Here is a 15643-nt window from a genome sequence, read left to right on the forward strand (position 1 = left end):
ATATATATTTTTAAAATATATATATATATATATATATATATATATATATATATTTTACGTCTAAACAAACGGAGCCTTAACCAAAAAAAAAAAAAAAAAAAAAATATCATTATAATAAGATGATTCTTATATTATCCCATATGAAGATATTCTTCAATTTTTTTTTTGATTATGCTAAACGCCTAAAAGTCAAAGTAACAAAATCTAAGATTACCTTGCAATGTAATCAAGCCTCCTATTTTGAGAATCCAAACGCCTAAAGGTCAAAGTAACAAAATCTAAGATTACCTTGCAATGTAATCAAGCCTCCTATTTTGAGAATCCAAACGCCTAAAGGTCAAAGTAACAAAATCTAAGATTACCTTGCAATGTAATCAAGCCTCCTATTTGGAGAATCCAAACGCCTAAAGGTCAAAGTAACGAAATCTAAGATTACCTTGCAATGTAATCAAGCCTCCTATTTGGAGAATCCAAACGCCTAAAGGTCAAAGTAACAAAATCTAAGATTACCTTGCAATGTAATCAAGCCTCCTATTTTGAGAATCCAGATCTCCGCCCTATTTATGATACATTGTGCACTTATTCTGTGCAACCTCTACACTTAACAACTTAAAAAAAGATTACGTAATATGTTTAGATCAAAGATACAATATTCATATAATATATTACATTGCATTGTAACGTTATAATACTATTAAATTAAGAATTTAATATATTTACATAATTATTTCATTAGATAATTAACGGACACGGAACGAAAATGACACCGTGATCATGGTTCGCCTTACTAAATTAGGGGTGGCAATTTGCCCTTTAGAAATGGGTACTTGCCCCATCTCACCCCTTTTATAGTGATTTTGAGGGATCGTTTAACTTATTTGGACAGGGATAATTTTTATTAATGAAAATCCGTGTGAGTTCGGGGCGGGGACGGGGACAAGGAAGGTCACCCCACCTCGCCTTGCCTCGTTTAAATAGGTAAATTACTAAATTACTCTTATTTTATTAGTATATATAGTTCGCTTCAGAAACTTTAAGTCACATCCACTCACTTTCTCAACCGTTCTAGTGAGTGACAGAGCTCTACGAATTAAGAACGCTCATGCCCTTAAATTTTATGTTAAATTATTGATTGTCCATTTTTTACAAATTTTTTCAAAAGTTATATAATTGTATTTAAGAAAAAATTAAAAGAGAAGGAGAAATTCTAAAACTAAACGAGAAGGGATAGGTGTCCGCGTGGGTAAAAAAGTTAAATGGAACGGGAATGAGACGAGAAGGTCCCGTTTAAGCAATTTTGGATAGAAGTTTTTAAATAATTATGGAGAACGGAGAGGATAGACAAGTCCAAAACTGCCTCGCCATCCTAATACTAAATAAATAAAGTGGTATATAATTGTTTATGCAATGGTTATGCTGGACCATATTAGAAACAGAATAAAACCCGGATTCAGGGGACTCACTTGATGTGGTGGGAATGGGATATGCAAAATATTCAAACTATATATTATATTAGCATTAATTAGCATGTCCATTTTAGTACTATGCTAAAGTCTTTATCTTTTTGCACCTACAAAAGATTCTATACAAAATTCCCTTTTTATTTATTTATTTATTTATTATTATTATTTTTTGTGAAATCTTTAATGGCCACGTACAGCTTAATGCCATCTTAGTCACGACGCCTAATGTCCGCCACTAGTTTAATTAGGCCAGCCTTTTTGGATCCTAAAAATGATAGAATATTGAAAAAAAAATTGCATGCCCAGCCATTGAATTGGACCATTTAACAACAAACTACCAACAGTTTTAACTGCCACATTCCAGTAAGCTTAGGATGTAAAGATGTGTGTTTGACAATTACACCATCCATCCATTCACTTTACAAGAAAGAATTATTGTTGAAAGTTTACATTCCAATTCCATCCTTCCCAAATTCTTGTATTAGTGATAAGTGAGACCAACACTACATTTACTTTTGTAACATCTTTGGTTGAATTTTTTTAGGACATGTTTTTTTTTTTTTTTTTTTTCAAGACATGTTTATGTTTTCGTTTCTCAAGAAATTCGCAGAGCGGAAGATCCTGAATTTGAGACTTTCTATATCAAAAATATTCTCTTAAACGAATGTGAGCTACCAAGGAAGTAACAACTCTTAAAGAAGCTAGGCCTAATTGAAAATGAATCGAATTATTGATTGTGTCATAAAGACCCTCACCACGTCCCAATCGCGCCCCCTTGCCCGCGAGGAATATGTGCAAGCCTCATCCTATAATAGAGTAATAGCTTTGGTTGGGAGTAAAGCGCTACGAAGGCGAGGTTTCAAAAAAGGCGGGACTTTGCTAGTCGTGGGTCCCCCAACTGATTATACCATAGAGGCCAACGATAGACAATAACTAAAATCGAAAAATTATACAAAGGCTGTACTTATTTCATTTTTTTTAAAATTATTTTATGAAAATTCAATTATAAAAAAATCTATTTTTATAGAACTCTCTTTTATAATTATTTAAAATGAATAAACTAAACAAGTCCTTAGTTTGTGAATATGCTAAGGATACTTACTGTTTTGACCTTGTGTGGCCAAAACAAGTAACTATGTTGGTATAGGTACGATCACATCTATGTTGAAAAATAAAACAAGAAAGGAGAAGATCAAAACTAATACGGATGATTATGAGAAAAGATGACGGGAAGTGTGAAGTCTCATTGATAATTCTATACACATTAGTCTAATTTTGAATTTAGTATTTTTTTGAGGGTATTTTAGCATTTATAAGAAAATATGATAGAAAGTGTGAAGTCAGATAAATAATATACTAACACACCTTATTAGAATTTTTGCAGAGTATTTTAGTATTTTTACACTTCTTATGTAACCTTAATTCTATAGCACGACAATTGTATATATGGAGTATTATTTATGACCTCTCTCTAATTCTGTGCAGACTGAGTGCTGTTTTTTTATCGCAGTAAAATTTCTACAACCGGTAACCTCGGTTTTGAAAAAAATTCATGTATTGAGTATTTTAGGTTAATTTTCACAACAAAAACCGGTAGAATGATTATAGTAATAATGAGATATTAATATTATTTTAGGTTAAATCATGCCGTCAGAGTCAAAGTAGTTGAAAAAGTTTTTATATATATATATATATATATATATATATTTTTTTTTTTCCTGTTTGAAAAAGTTTATATTGAGTAGAGGGTAATACGTTGAATCAGTATGCCAACATTTCACAATCAATCAAACTAAGCCAATTTAAATTGAAACAATGTGGTGTCATTGAAATAGAGCAAAGTTTTAAATGTGAATGATTGTTGAACGAAGTGAATTATTGAAATACAGAGTATCCAAGTTGAGAAGCTGGTAGATTTTCTTTTCCAGATTCCAAAAGCTCACAGACAACAAAAAAAAAAAAATAAGAAGGAAGGGAAGGAAAGGGTAGGGGGAAAGGAATGGACACAAACACATGAGAGGAAAGTGGAAACCCACTCACTAAAGCAACTTGCCTTTGGCCAAGGATGTTGATTACTTAACCTTCTGGGAACTTTCTAGCATTTGGACACACATGTTGTTTACTCCTATCCATTTTCTCACGATGTTGATGGTTTCCTTCTTTTTCAATCAAAGGTTTTTTAATGACACGAGAATGGAAAAAAAAATATCATAAGAAGATTTTCTTATATTATATTCAGTTTCTCTTATAATATATTTTAATATGCAATTTCATTGTTTACAGTGGTTCACCTAATCTGAATTGCTTTTATTTGAGTCGAGTGCATTCGGTTGTCATAACTTATAAAAGGTAGTTGAGAGATTATTTGTGATGTCCCACGTAGGGAACCTAATATACCTGACTCCGCAGTATTCGTCTCATTTCGTTTTTTTTTAGAACGGTTATGAAATGGTTAAATGGTTTTGAAACGTAGATGGAAATTAGGATTAAAAACCCGAATGAATATAAGGCGAGAATGGGAAAAAGGTCGCTCCACTTGCCCTGTTTTTGATGGTAAATTATAATTTTGTATTTATACTTTGCTTTATATTCAATTATATGAGTTATATATATTAAACAAATTTTAATTTATTCTATTCCAATTACTAAATATCCTTTTGTGTTATTCTTATGTGAGAACTTTCATATATTATTTTTAATATTTTTACGCTAAAGTTTCAATTGAGATTTTTTACCTGTTGAAATTTTATAGCTGAGAAAAAATTGGTATACTTTTGCTATAGCTGAAATTTTATTTCATTATCTACTTTTGCCTCACCCTTTCCTTATTTAATATACCGGGCTGTGACATGGAAGAAAGTAGTTATGCTAAACGGAGATGAAAATGACATTTCTAGCCCCCAAACTGTTTCGATACCGTCCCTAATCCCACATTATCCAGGGGAGAGAGTTATTTGATTTTATGTATAGATATGTAAAAAAAAAAATATATCTACACAATGAAAAGAATGTACAAAAGCTGTTTACATAACCGGGCATGACACTATTCTTTTTGAGACTATTGTTTATTCGTATTTTTATTTGGAAATTATGTATTTTTTTATTTATTTTTGTTTTCTTTGAGAAAATTCTTGTCGGCCATAGCCACGCTTATCCAACAAACGAACGAAATTGAGGTAGGGGTATAAATCAATACCTAAAATTGAAATGAGGTAGGACTATAATAATTGTTGGCCATTATTGGATAAAGTGTCTTTAGAAATGTCAACTAGCAACAAGAAATGCTGCACGAGGGGTTCAACATTTACCTAACAGATCCAATCAATAATAGATTTGATTTAGAGAGATGGAAAACAACACAGCCTACCAGAAAATTGAACAAAATTTAGGCATTTCGATCTTGAGTATTTTTTTTTTTACTTTGTAATTCTTATTATGTGTACGTGAACGAAGTTAAATTTATTCAGAATGATATTAAATTTTGTATTTTTTGAGTGATGATTGAAAAATGTAATTGGATTTTATCATATCCAACAATTTCTTTGTGAAAGCATAAATGGATTTTATGGGACCCAATCTGCCAACTGTCTCATGTTCTAAAGACAGAAGGAAATTAGGGTTGATAGGGGATACTGTAACATTCTATATTTTTCACTATTTGGATGTCACCAAAAAGGATTTAAATTCTGCTGAAAGATTTTTGTAGGCCTTAGCATGTGGCAATTAATGGTTGCAGTGGACTAATTTGAAAAAAAAAAGGGAAAATTACATATACATGGAGTCAAAGTTCCATATTTACTTAGACACTGAGTCAAAGTTCCATATTTCTCTAAAATGGATTGCTGAGGTGGCATATGGTTTTTTACTGTTTAAAAAATTGTGGTGCCTAAAATGCCCTTCCCTAACAAAAAAGTAGTACCTTCAATGCAAAAAAGTAGTACTTTCAGTTCAAAAAAGTAATACCTTCGGAGAAAAAGTTGTACCTTCGCGGGTGTTTAAAAAACAGGGTACCTGGATGCCAAAAAGTAGTACCTTCAGTTCAAAAAAGTAGTACCTTCGAAGAAAAAGTAGTACCTTCGTGGAAGGGTATTTTAGGCACCACAATTTCTAAACAGTAAAAAACCATGTGCCACCTCAGTAAACCATTTTAGAGAAATATGAAACTTTGATTCAGACTCTAAGTAAATATGGAACTTTGACTCCATTTATATGTAATTTTTCCAAAAAAAAATGCATATGCCACTATAATGGCGCATTTCAATTTTCATGGATGATCAAGTCAAATGCATTCTGAATTCGTGTCCATATGAGAGTCGCATAAGAAACTTTTTAGCTATACATATACCTTTTTTTTCTTTTATTTTTTTCCTTTTTTTTTTTTTTATAGTTATTTTATCTTCTATTAAACTAAAGAGGGTAAAGAAAAATGATTAAAAAGAATGAAAGAAATATGTGGGACCTTAACCCACACGGTTTAAGAGGGTTTTAAAGTACAAGGTATAAACTCAGACATCTTGAATTCGATGATTTGAAATCATAAAATTATTTGGATTTAAATAATATGAGACTTACATGAATTCAATCAATTAATGGTCATATATATACATATATAGACACACAGTATTTTTAATTTAGGTAACTTTGGTCTACTTAATGTAACTCCCAATGCAGGGATGAAAAGTATATAATAGTTTTTGACCTTGCTTGCTGCCTATGCTAAGAACATCTTTAGCAGTGTGTTAAAAAGATTATTTTGTGTAAAATATACATAAAGTATAAAACCTTTATGTTAAAGATATATTATTACCTCACTAATGTGTAAAATTATTATGTATTTTGCACAATTCTTTTACACAACCACATCAACATATTTTATCTCTCCTCCCTCTTTCTTATTTCATTAACAAATCAATTGTAAATTAAGTAGGTAAGTTTGTAAAAGTGATGTGTAGTCTTGACATGATAAGTAGTTAGTTGTTAATCTAATTTTTTATTTTATTATTGTTATTATTATTAATTTTTTTGTATAAATCAACTATGACAAATCAGATTTATATATATATATATAGACAACTATTAAGAATGTTCTAAATATTTTATCATTCTAATCCCAAAATAAGGGTTATATCTACCAACTCACATATTTGTTTATTTATTTATTTGTAATCAAATCTTTTTGTATCACAAGACTTTTCCTATACTTGCTCATCTCAACATGTCAGGTACATTTTAAGAATATTTTTTATAAGCATTTGGTTCATCTAACAACACTAATCTACTTTTTTTTAATGTGGTACATGAAGACTCTTTATATTGAATTGATGAAATATAGTCTAGTAGTATCTTATTTTCTTTCAGAGTGAAGTGGAAGGTCAAGTTTTTCAATATATTCCAAATATAGATTTACTTATCTACTCTTGGTCTTAAAATTGATATACATTTAATAGCATATGCAGTCAAAAATAATAAATGTGTTGCAGTAAATTTTTTTAATATACTTAAATTTAATTTTTAACACATTTGTTCTAAATTTTTACACATTTGTTTTACGCTTCTAAGATATGTTTCTTTTCAACATTATTATTTCTAGTTTTGATTTTTAATACATTTAAATTGTGTTTCAACACATTTATTTAGGTCCTATAAAATAAATGTGTTGAAAGTTGAGACATATTTAAAAATTAAAAACATTAATCACCCACGACTACTACAGAGAATTTGAACACATCTAAAATTGTGTATTCAATTTAACTATAATTATTCTAGAAATTAGAAATTCATTTGATTAAAGGGCGAAATCTCACAAAAATGGTCTCTCCAATCAAATTATCAGAATTGCTAGTGATGGGTGAGTCATAGTCCCTTAGATTGCTTTTCTCATGCCAAGAAATGATAAGACCATAGAAGCAACGCGTTTTCCCAATCTTTATTATGATTATAATCTGTAATGAAGACTCAACCCAGTTGCCGAGTTCACTGAGTTCCAACTCTTTGATTAGTGATGACGACTTGTTCCTTTCACTAGTCAGTGTTATAGAATATCAGTTAGTGCCTGTACATTTTTCAGACCCACTTCTCCAATTCAAGCCAAGTGGTGAAGATAACCTCCTCAAATATTCTATACAGAAACTCTACCAAAAACAAAGAGAAAAGTGGAAGAGAACCCAAAACCCCTCATTATTATACATATACACAAGACAAAATCCTTCTCTTTCTCTCTCTTTCTTTCTCTCTCTAAAGTTTCCGTCTTTTATTTACCCAGAACCAAACGCGCACACACCAAATACTATATTCTAGAGTACTATTTTATTTGTATTTTCTTGTGGTGTTTCGTGTTTGTTCTTCAGATGTTTGGTGAATTGCTCTGTACACTCCCCATAAAATAAAACACACACACTCGTGTCTTTTTCTTGATTTTTTGTTGTTTTCTGGATTGTTTCAACTGGGGATGGTGTTAACCCATCCGGGTCATCTCTAAACTTCTTGCAATTGATGCAAAAATGGAACTTTTTTCATGGTTCTGAGACATACAGTCTGTGATGGATCTTGAACGATGGAACATTGACAATCCAATCAAGGTGAGACATGTGGCACTGATATTGTAGAACCCATCTTCATATCACACCCCTCTCTTCTGATAATCATAAGCTCTTGTTGTTGAATTTTGGTTGTTGCAGAAGGAGTCATGGAGGACAGTCTTTACTTTGGCTTATCAGAGCTTGGGAGTTGTATATGGGGATTTAAGCACTTCGCCTCTGTATGTGTACAAAAGCACTTTTGCAGAGGACATTCAACACTCAGAGTCTAATGAGGAGATATATGGGGTTTTGTCTTTTGTTTTCTGGACATTAACCCTCATTCCACTCCTGAAATATGTGTTCATAGTGCTTAGAGCTGATGATAATGGTGAAGGTGGGACATTTGCTTTGTATTCATTGCTGTGCCGCCACGCCCGAGTCAATACTTTGCCCAACTGCCAGCTTGCCGATGAGGAGCTATCAGAGTATAGGAAAGATGGAATTGCGAACACTAATAAGGGTTTCGGGCCGAGCTTGAAATCGACATTGGAGAAGCACAGAGTATTGCAGAGGTTATTGCTTGTTTTGGCTTTGATTGGGACTTGTATGGTCATTGGGGATGGAGTTCTTACACCAGCAATTTCAGGTATAGGAGGTTGTGCTATTATCAATTTTGATGTATAGTTGCATATTTGGGACGTTATTGGACTAAGAATTGCTTGTTTTTGGTTTTGTGCAGTTTTTTCTGCAGTTTCCGGGTTGGAGCTTTCCATGTCGAAAGAACACCACCAATGTATGACACTTGCCTATTCACCAATTTTGTTGACTGTTCTATTTTAGTAATCAATTTTATTATTAATTTGAAGATGATGATTATTCATAATACTTAATTGATATTTCAAATCCCATAATATTACCGGTAAGTATGAGAAGCCAGATATGTGATTTAGACATGGTTCTTATTACGCTCTGGGAGCTTAGTTTCACCAGTTGTTATAGTTGATTTCTCTTGTTTGAGTTTTTTTATTTCATGATTTCTTTGGGAATTCCGCTTTCTGTATGCTTTAAAGTGATGCAAATCATGTTGGCATTGGAATCTTGATTTTTACTGTTAAATATTCAGATTGAACTTTATTTGGAAAAGTATGTTTCTGTAGACGTGCAGTTTCTGGAAAAGGAGAGAATACCAAATTGTGATAAACATGCATTATTGTGGGTCCCTTCGAATACAATTAAGACAAATCTCCTGCTTTAATCCAAGTCAAATCACCTTTAAATAAATAAAATAAAGTTAAGTCTCCATAAAATAAAGTTAAGTCTCCATAGTGTGGTAGGCCAAAGTTGATAATATCCAACTTATAAGTAAGATAAAGATACAACATGAAATTAAAGAAGAAGTTAAAATTCATAAATGGGAAGACTAAGTGGTTGAGGATGTACCTTTGTAAAGTTATTCATAATAAAATCAAGAAAAGCTAGTTTAGTTTGGATAAGGCACTGTGGATAATAAAATATATACAAGATACTTTAGTGCAATCAATATGTTTATCTAATTAAATGTCTAAGTGGCAGTGATAAGTGATAACCCATAGCACAATTAGACTGGTCAAATTATGTTAAAATGATAATTGGAGTCCCTCTTGAGGAAAAAATAATCATGAATTGATGAATAAGTTGATGAATGGACTAACAGGCAATGGCAAAACTTTGACACAGTTGTTATTGTTCAAAGCATTATTGTGGTCGAAAACTAAAACAAAAATTATCATCATCTTGATGGATTTGTACCACCACTGCTGTGGTAAAATCATCTCCTTTATAGTCACAATTCGCTACGGACAATTCTTGATAGTTGATAATAATGTAGCCATTTTCCAAATGTGCACCAGTTCTTCCATTTCTTATCAGAGTTGGATCATCTGTATAATTTTGTATAGAAATTATTATTATTATTTTTTTAAAGTATAGAATCTATCTATCATCACCTTGCTTTCACAATTGCCATTCTCATTTTACCTGTATGCTCTCTCATCTACAGTCTCTATCATGGTCCTTTACTATTTGTGGGCAGTGTGGTTTCATCATGGTTTAACAAAAAATGCCTAGTGCGTTAGACATCAATTTAACTTTGCAACCTCAACTTGGGGCAAACACACATAATTTTGGAGTGTAGACATTACCATTTATCTCTTTGTGGTGCATGCGCGTTATTGTAATATAGGTCTGGTAAGACAATTTTGCTGTTCCTATTTATATGTGCCAGCGATAAGTATATATTAGATTCTAATACTTACATTTGTATGTGTAGCCTTGATAAATCATTAGAAATTAAGCTCTGTGTTACTTTATCTTCTGTCCAGTTTTATTTTAATCTTGAAGCCTCCAATCTAACAACAGGCTAAAATCTACATTGTCCGGTCGCTCAGATTTTGAGACTGTATTATTCCTCTTGGCACTGCAATCAGTTTTGCTTTTAGTGGATAAAATCCAAAACTGGATGGATATTTGTTCTCACTCTAATCAGTAGTTGAGAGTGGATCTTCCTCCAATTGATGGAATAAAATTTGTGGGAGCACAGATCCTTGAACAAATGTGGAACTGAGAGGAGTGAAGCCCATGTGTCTATGAGAGTGATATTTGTATTACCCAATAAGAAAGATATGCAATTACGAAAGGAAGACAAAATAGTTTTATTTTTGCCTTTTCTTCCTTCAATTAATCCCTTCTTACAGAATTAAAGCTTCACCTACATTGTGGAAAAGGCCAATTGAAAAGGTATCACATCTGTAAAACTTTACTTCCACCTCTATACATTCAAATTTCTGAGGACACGTGACCAGTCGTATTGTGGGAACAATGAAGAAGTTATGTGGAGCACACATGGGAAACTGAGGGTTTATAGGCCATATGTCTGTGACAACAAAACTTGGATGCAGGAGAAATGGCAAACAACGGAGTGGTAGGAAAAACACATTTAGAAAAGGTTCCTCAATATCACCTCTACTAAGGTAGGAGAAATCCTTGACAAATGTGCATAACTTCAACAAATAATAAATGCATATATCTTTAATGTTGTAGTGAATAGTGATTTAGTCAATATGACAGAGAGGAGCAAAATTGTACAAGTTTGCTGATGAAACAGAATATAGCATCAACAATTCAACATATAAGATTTCAGGAGTACTCAAGGTTTTTTCTTTGCCTAGCATAAATAACAAATACTTGGCCCCAGTTCAGTGCAATTCAAATCTCAATACGTACTATTTCAGAACATTCTAAACTGTTACTAGATAATTATGAGCACAAGGACGGTAAAACCAATAGTCACCGAATCACCTTCAAAAATGTTGTATTAGAATTCTCAAAACGTTATCTAGTCACTTTTTGCATCTCTTTTGGAACTGCAGAAGGTATTATTTTCCCTGAAAACTGATGCGTTTTCAATTTTAAGCATTCTGATAGTAATTCCGGATCATTTTACTAAAAAGTATGTGATTATGAGCCTGATATCTTTTTTACTTATTGGTCATTAATTCTGCAGATGTAGAAGTCCCAGTTGCTTGTATCATACTGGTATTTCTGTTTTCCCTCCAGCACTATGGGACCCACCGGGTAGGATTCCTGTTTGCACCTGTTGTAATAACATGGCTTTTATGCATCAGTGCCATTGGTGTGTACAACATCTTTCACTGGAATCCCCATGTTTACCAAGCGCTCTCTCCTTACTACATGTACAAATTTTTGAAGAAGACCCAAAGGGGAGGTTGGATGTCCTTGGGTGGGATTTTGTTGTGTATAACAGGTACGGAAGTGAAGAGTTTTCTCTTGTTGATTTGAATTTCCCAAATAGGCACATTATTGCTAATGCTTCCTCTTCTTCAGGTTCAGAAGCCATGTTTGCTGATCTTGGACACTTCTCACAGCTGTCTATCCAGGTAACTAAACTTGGTGATGTTATCAATTAATTACAGGTTTTTTAGTTACTGCAACTTTATGTTTGTGAAACGGGATTTACAAATTTGATATGAATTTGGGGACTAGTGTTCATCTTCCTCATTTTTTGGAGTGCATAAGATCCCCTCATTTGTTAAGATATTGATGTCCTCTACTTCTTAAACCTTACATCTTATATTAGGTGTTTTTCAAAAAATTATATATTTTACCATTTTTTACTCTCCGGATGTCTAGGCTTTATATTGCAACATATATGAAAATGCAAATACTAAATGCAACACCATGATGTTGTATGAAGCACCTACTATCACATAGAGTGGCTGGACAAAGTAAATTCAGACCTTATTCCATATTTTTTTTGGCTGCACAGAAAAGGGCTGCTGTTATGTGATTTAGGAACTCCAGTTGTTTTCTCTCTATCTCTGATAAAGAAGAATCATATTTCATTTACTTCATTTCCCTAAAATTTTGATGCTTAGCACTGAAGAAATGCATAACTAAACACATAAATCCCAATCATAAAGACTTATTCGATTTCTTTCTTCATGAGTAATCTAGTCACGGTAATTGCACAAGTGTATTGATTCCATGGACGAGATAGAAATAATGGTCATATTAACTTCCTCAATAGTCATGATATTGTGCAGAAACATTTTTCCTCATTTGAAATTGGTAAAGACTGGGTCACCTTTGGTTAATGTCAAAAATCAAATTTCTTTAAAATTACCTGCAAACTTCTGAATTAATTACTATTTTTTAGGTAACTTCAACTTCCCGATTCCCTGTACCCAGGTGAGGAAATTAGTAAATTATTTTAGTTTTCATTGCATCTGCAATCGTAGATATAAATGCACTCTGCCTTTTTTCCCCTGAGCCACATGGTATTACCTTCAGACTGGCTTTGATACCACTGTCACAGTGTTGGTTCCATACCTGATACTTCTTAAATGGGTGCGAGCCTACGAGGAACCCAACAAGTGACTAGTTCTTTTGGTTTTGGAACCGTCCCTGTGACTGGTTGCTGTTTAGAGATGTCTACACATTATTCAGGGTCAAAATATTTCTTATTTGGCTGATGACTAATCAATGTGAGAATGTCCTCATAAATATCAAGTTGAGTATTACTTTTTATGTTGATAAACAATTCACAGCATATTATTTATTTAAGAAATGTGCCTTGCTAGAAACTCAAACAATGAAAGCAACTTTTCTAACAGAGAACCACTTCATAGCAGATTGCTTTCACTTTTTTCGTTTACCCGTCCTTGATCCTTGCGTATATGGGACAAGCTGCTTATCTTTCTAAGCATCATACTCTTGAAACTGACTACCGGATTGGATTCTATGTATCTGTACCAGGTAGGTACTATTCCTTTTCTTTTTCCCTTATTTTTGAGGTATGCCTCACAGATGCACTGTTTTATGCTTTATAGATGACAACTCATACAAGAATGTATAACTTGAAGTTCTTTTTATTGTCTCAGAGAAGATACGATGGCCTGTTCTGGCAATAGCCATACTTGCGGCAGTTGTTGGAAGCCAAGCTATCATCACAGGTTCTTTCTCCATCATCAAACAGTGCTCTGCTCTTGGTTGCTTCCCAAGGGTTAAAATAGTCCACACATCATCCAAAATGCATGGCCAGATTTACATTCCAGAGATCAACTGGACTTTATTGCTGCTATGCTTGGCTGTCACTGTTGGTTTTAGAGACACAAAGCACATAAGCAATGCATCAGGTACTCCCTAACAAATTATTTTTCTTATGCGGTCATTACTCAATTACTTTTTTAGCTCATCTTTTTTGTTCTTCTGTTGGGGTTATTTGGTCGGAAGCTGTCACTAACCTTAGAATGAGGGACGTCATACTGATTTGATATCTGCAGTCTATGTCAAGCCATTATAAAGGGGATATTTAATCAACATATCAACATAAAATTAATAATTCCCTTTTTCTCTTGATAAACATTTCAACACTAAAGTCATAATTGTTTTGTTGGGACAATAATTATTCAAGATTTCTAGGAACTATCAATTTTAATCAAGAAATTTCTTTACATCTTCTTTCTTTATGGAACAGGTTTGGCAGTTATAACTGTTATGCTGGTAACCACCTGCCTAATGTCTCTTGTTATCGTCCTGTGCTGGCACAAAAGTATCTTCCTAGCCATTTCCTTTATATTCTTCTTCGGTTCCATTGAAGCGCTCTACTTCTCAGCTTCACTCATCAAGTTCCTTGACGGTGCTTGGGTCCCGATAGCCCTTTCATTCATCTTTCTAATAATCATGTATGTTTGGCACTATGGCACACTCAAGAAATACGAGTTCGATGTTCAAAACAAGGTTTCCATTAATTGGCTCCTCAGTCTGGGTCCTAACCTAGGAATTGTGCGGGTCCCGGGCATTGGTATAATACAAACTGAGCTTGTATCTGGAATTCCAGCTATTTTCTCCCACTTTGTGACCAATCTCCCAGCTTTCCACCAAGTCTTAGTTTTCCTCTGCATCAAATCTGTCCCAGTGCCTCATGTAAGACCTGAGGAAAGGTTCTTAATAGGAAGAATTGGCCCAAAAGAGTATCGGCTCTACCGCTGTATAGCACGATATGGCTATCGTGATATTCACAAGGATGACGAGGAGTTTGAAAAAGATCTTGTTTGTAGCATTGCAGAATTTATCCGGTCAGAGAGGCCAGAATTTGATGTATTAATAGAAGATTTGGAGGGAGATGGAAGAATGACCGTTGTTGGATCTTCTGCAACGAAATTAGAAGGTGCAAGGATGTGTGAAGACAATGCTGGTTTTTCTGGAGAGGCTAGCACTTCAGAGTTAAGGGAGATTAGTTCGCCTGACCTGACGAGGAAGAGAGTGAGGTTCCTTTTGCCCGAGAGCCCTACGATTGATATAAGTGCACGAGAGGAGCTGCAGGAATTGATGGAAGCAAGGGAAGCCGGGATGGCATTCATACTGGGCCACTGTTATGTGAGGGCAAAGAGGGGTTCAAGTTTGGTGAAGAGAATAGTCATCAATTTAGGGTATGATTTCTTGAGGAGAAACTCTCGAGGTCCAAGGTATGCATTGAGCATTCCTCATGCATCAACTCTAGAGGTGGGGATGATCTACCATGTTTAAATATGATTCACACACTATGTTATGTATTTAATAATTTTCTGTGTGATACAATGTAAATGATAGATCAAAGCTTTTGTAGAATGCCAATCAACAATGTAGTTACTGAGCTCTCAAGTATGCCAAAATGCATAGTAGTTATGCCTCAATCAGCTCCTTGAAACTACTAGTTCTATTACACTATCCACTGTTCTAAGCCTATACAAAACTGGTATCGGTATAATGCTTGTTTTTCTGAGGAGTTTACTGGCTTGGATAGAATTATGTACTAATGATCGGTTTGACAACGATTATTATTCGATGTTTAATTCACACCTTAGCTGTATGAGTTCTGTAAAATTTTATGCAATCGAACGACGTATTGAATATTACTAATATCTGAGTTTGACAGAGGTGTTGAACCAGCAGGGGAGGTTCAACTTCTTATGCATTTTAGCATTATGCAACCAAATAGACTGGAATGAGACTATGGGACTTGTTTGTGCAGAAAAATAGGTGACTTAAATGCAGACACCCTATCATGAGAGGCATTGAGAGTGTTTGGGGTTGTAGTGCATATACTGTCTAGAGTAGATGTAC

At 33.6% G+C, this 15643-nt stretch overlaps 1 protein-coding gene across 1 annotated transcript; it reads left to right on the top strand.

The window, feature by feature from the left end:
• Positions 1-7427: 7427 nt before the first annotated feature.
• LOC132315790 (potassium transporter 8) lies at positions 7428-15383 on the top strand. Its single transcript, XM_059814192.1, has 8 exons — positions 7428-8041; positions 8141-8627; positions 8721-8774; positions 11523-11783; positions 11864-11916; positions 13171-13294; positions 13420-13674; positions 14016-15383. Exons 1-8 carry the CDS (start codon positions 8003-8005, stop codon positions 15065-15067), a joined length of 2325 nt encoding a protein of 774 aa, XP_059670175.1. The 5' UTR covers positions 7428-8002; the 3' UTR covers positions 15068-15383.
• Positions 15384-15643: the final 260 nt, after the last annotated feature.

This window comes from Cornus florida, unplaced genomic scaffold (assembly GCF_030987335.1).
Source record: "Cornus florida cultivar Cherokee Brave unplaced genomic scaffold, ASM3098733v1 CherokeeBrave_3.0.0_Hap2_Chr07, whole genome shotgun sequence".
In the NCBI taxonomy this organism is placed as follows: domain Eukaryota; kingdom Viridiplantae; phylum Streptophyta; class Magnoliopsida; order Cornales; family Cornaceae; genus Cornus; species Cornus florida.

Bases quoted from the DNA above. Each gene is read 5' to 3' on its own strand.
- LOC132315790 (XM_059814192.1), top strand. From the start codon at position 8,003: ATGGATCTTGAACGATGGAACATTGACAATCCAATCAAG. The intron at 8,628-8,720 runs GTATAGGAGGTT...GGTTTTGTGCAG, and splicing joins TCTTACACCAGCAATTTCAG to TTTTTTCTGCAGTTTCCGGG. The intron at 11,917-13,170 runs GTAACTAAACTT...ACTTCATAGCAG, and splicing joins TCTCACAGCTGTCTATCCAG to ATTGCTTTCACTTTTTTCGT.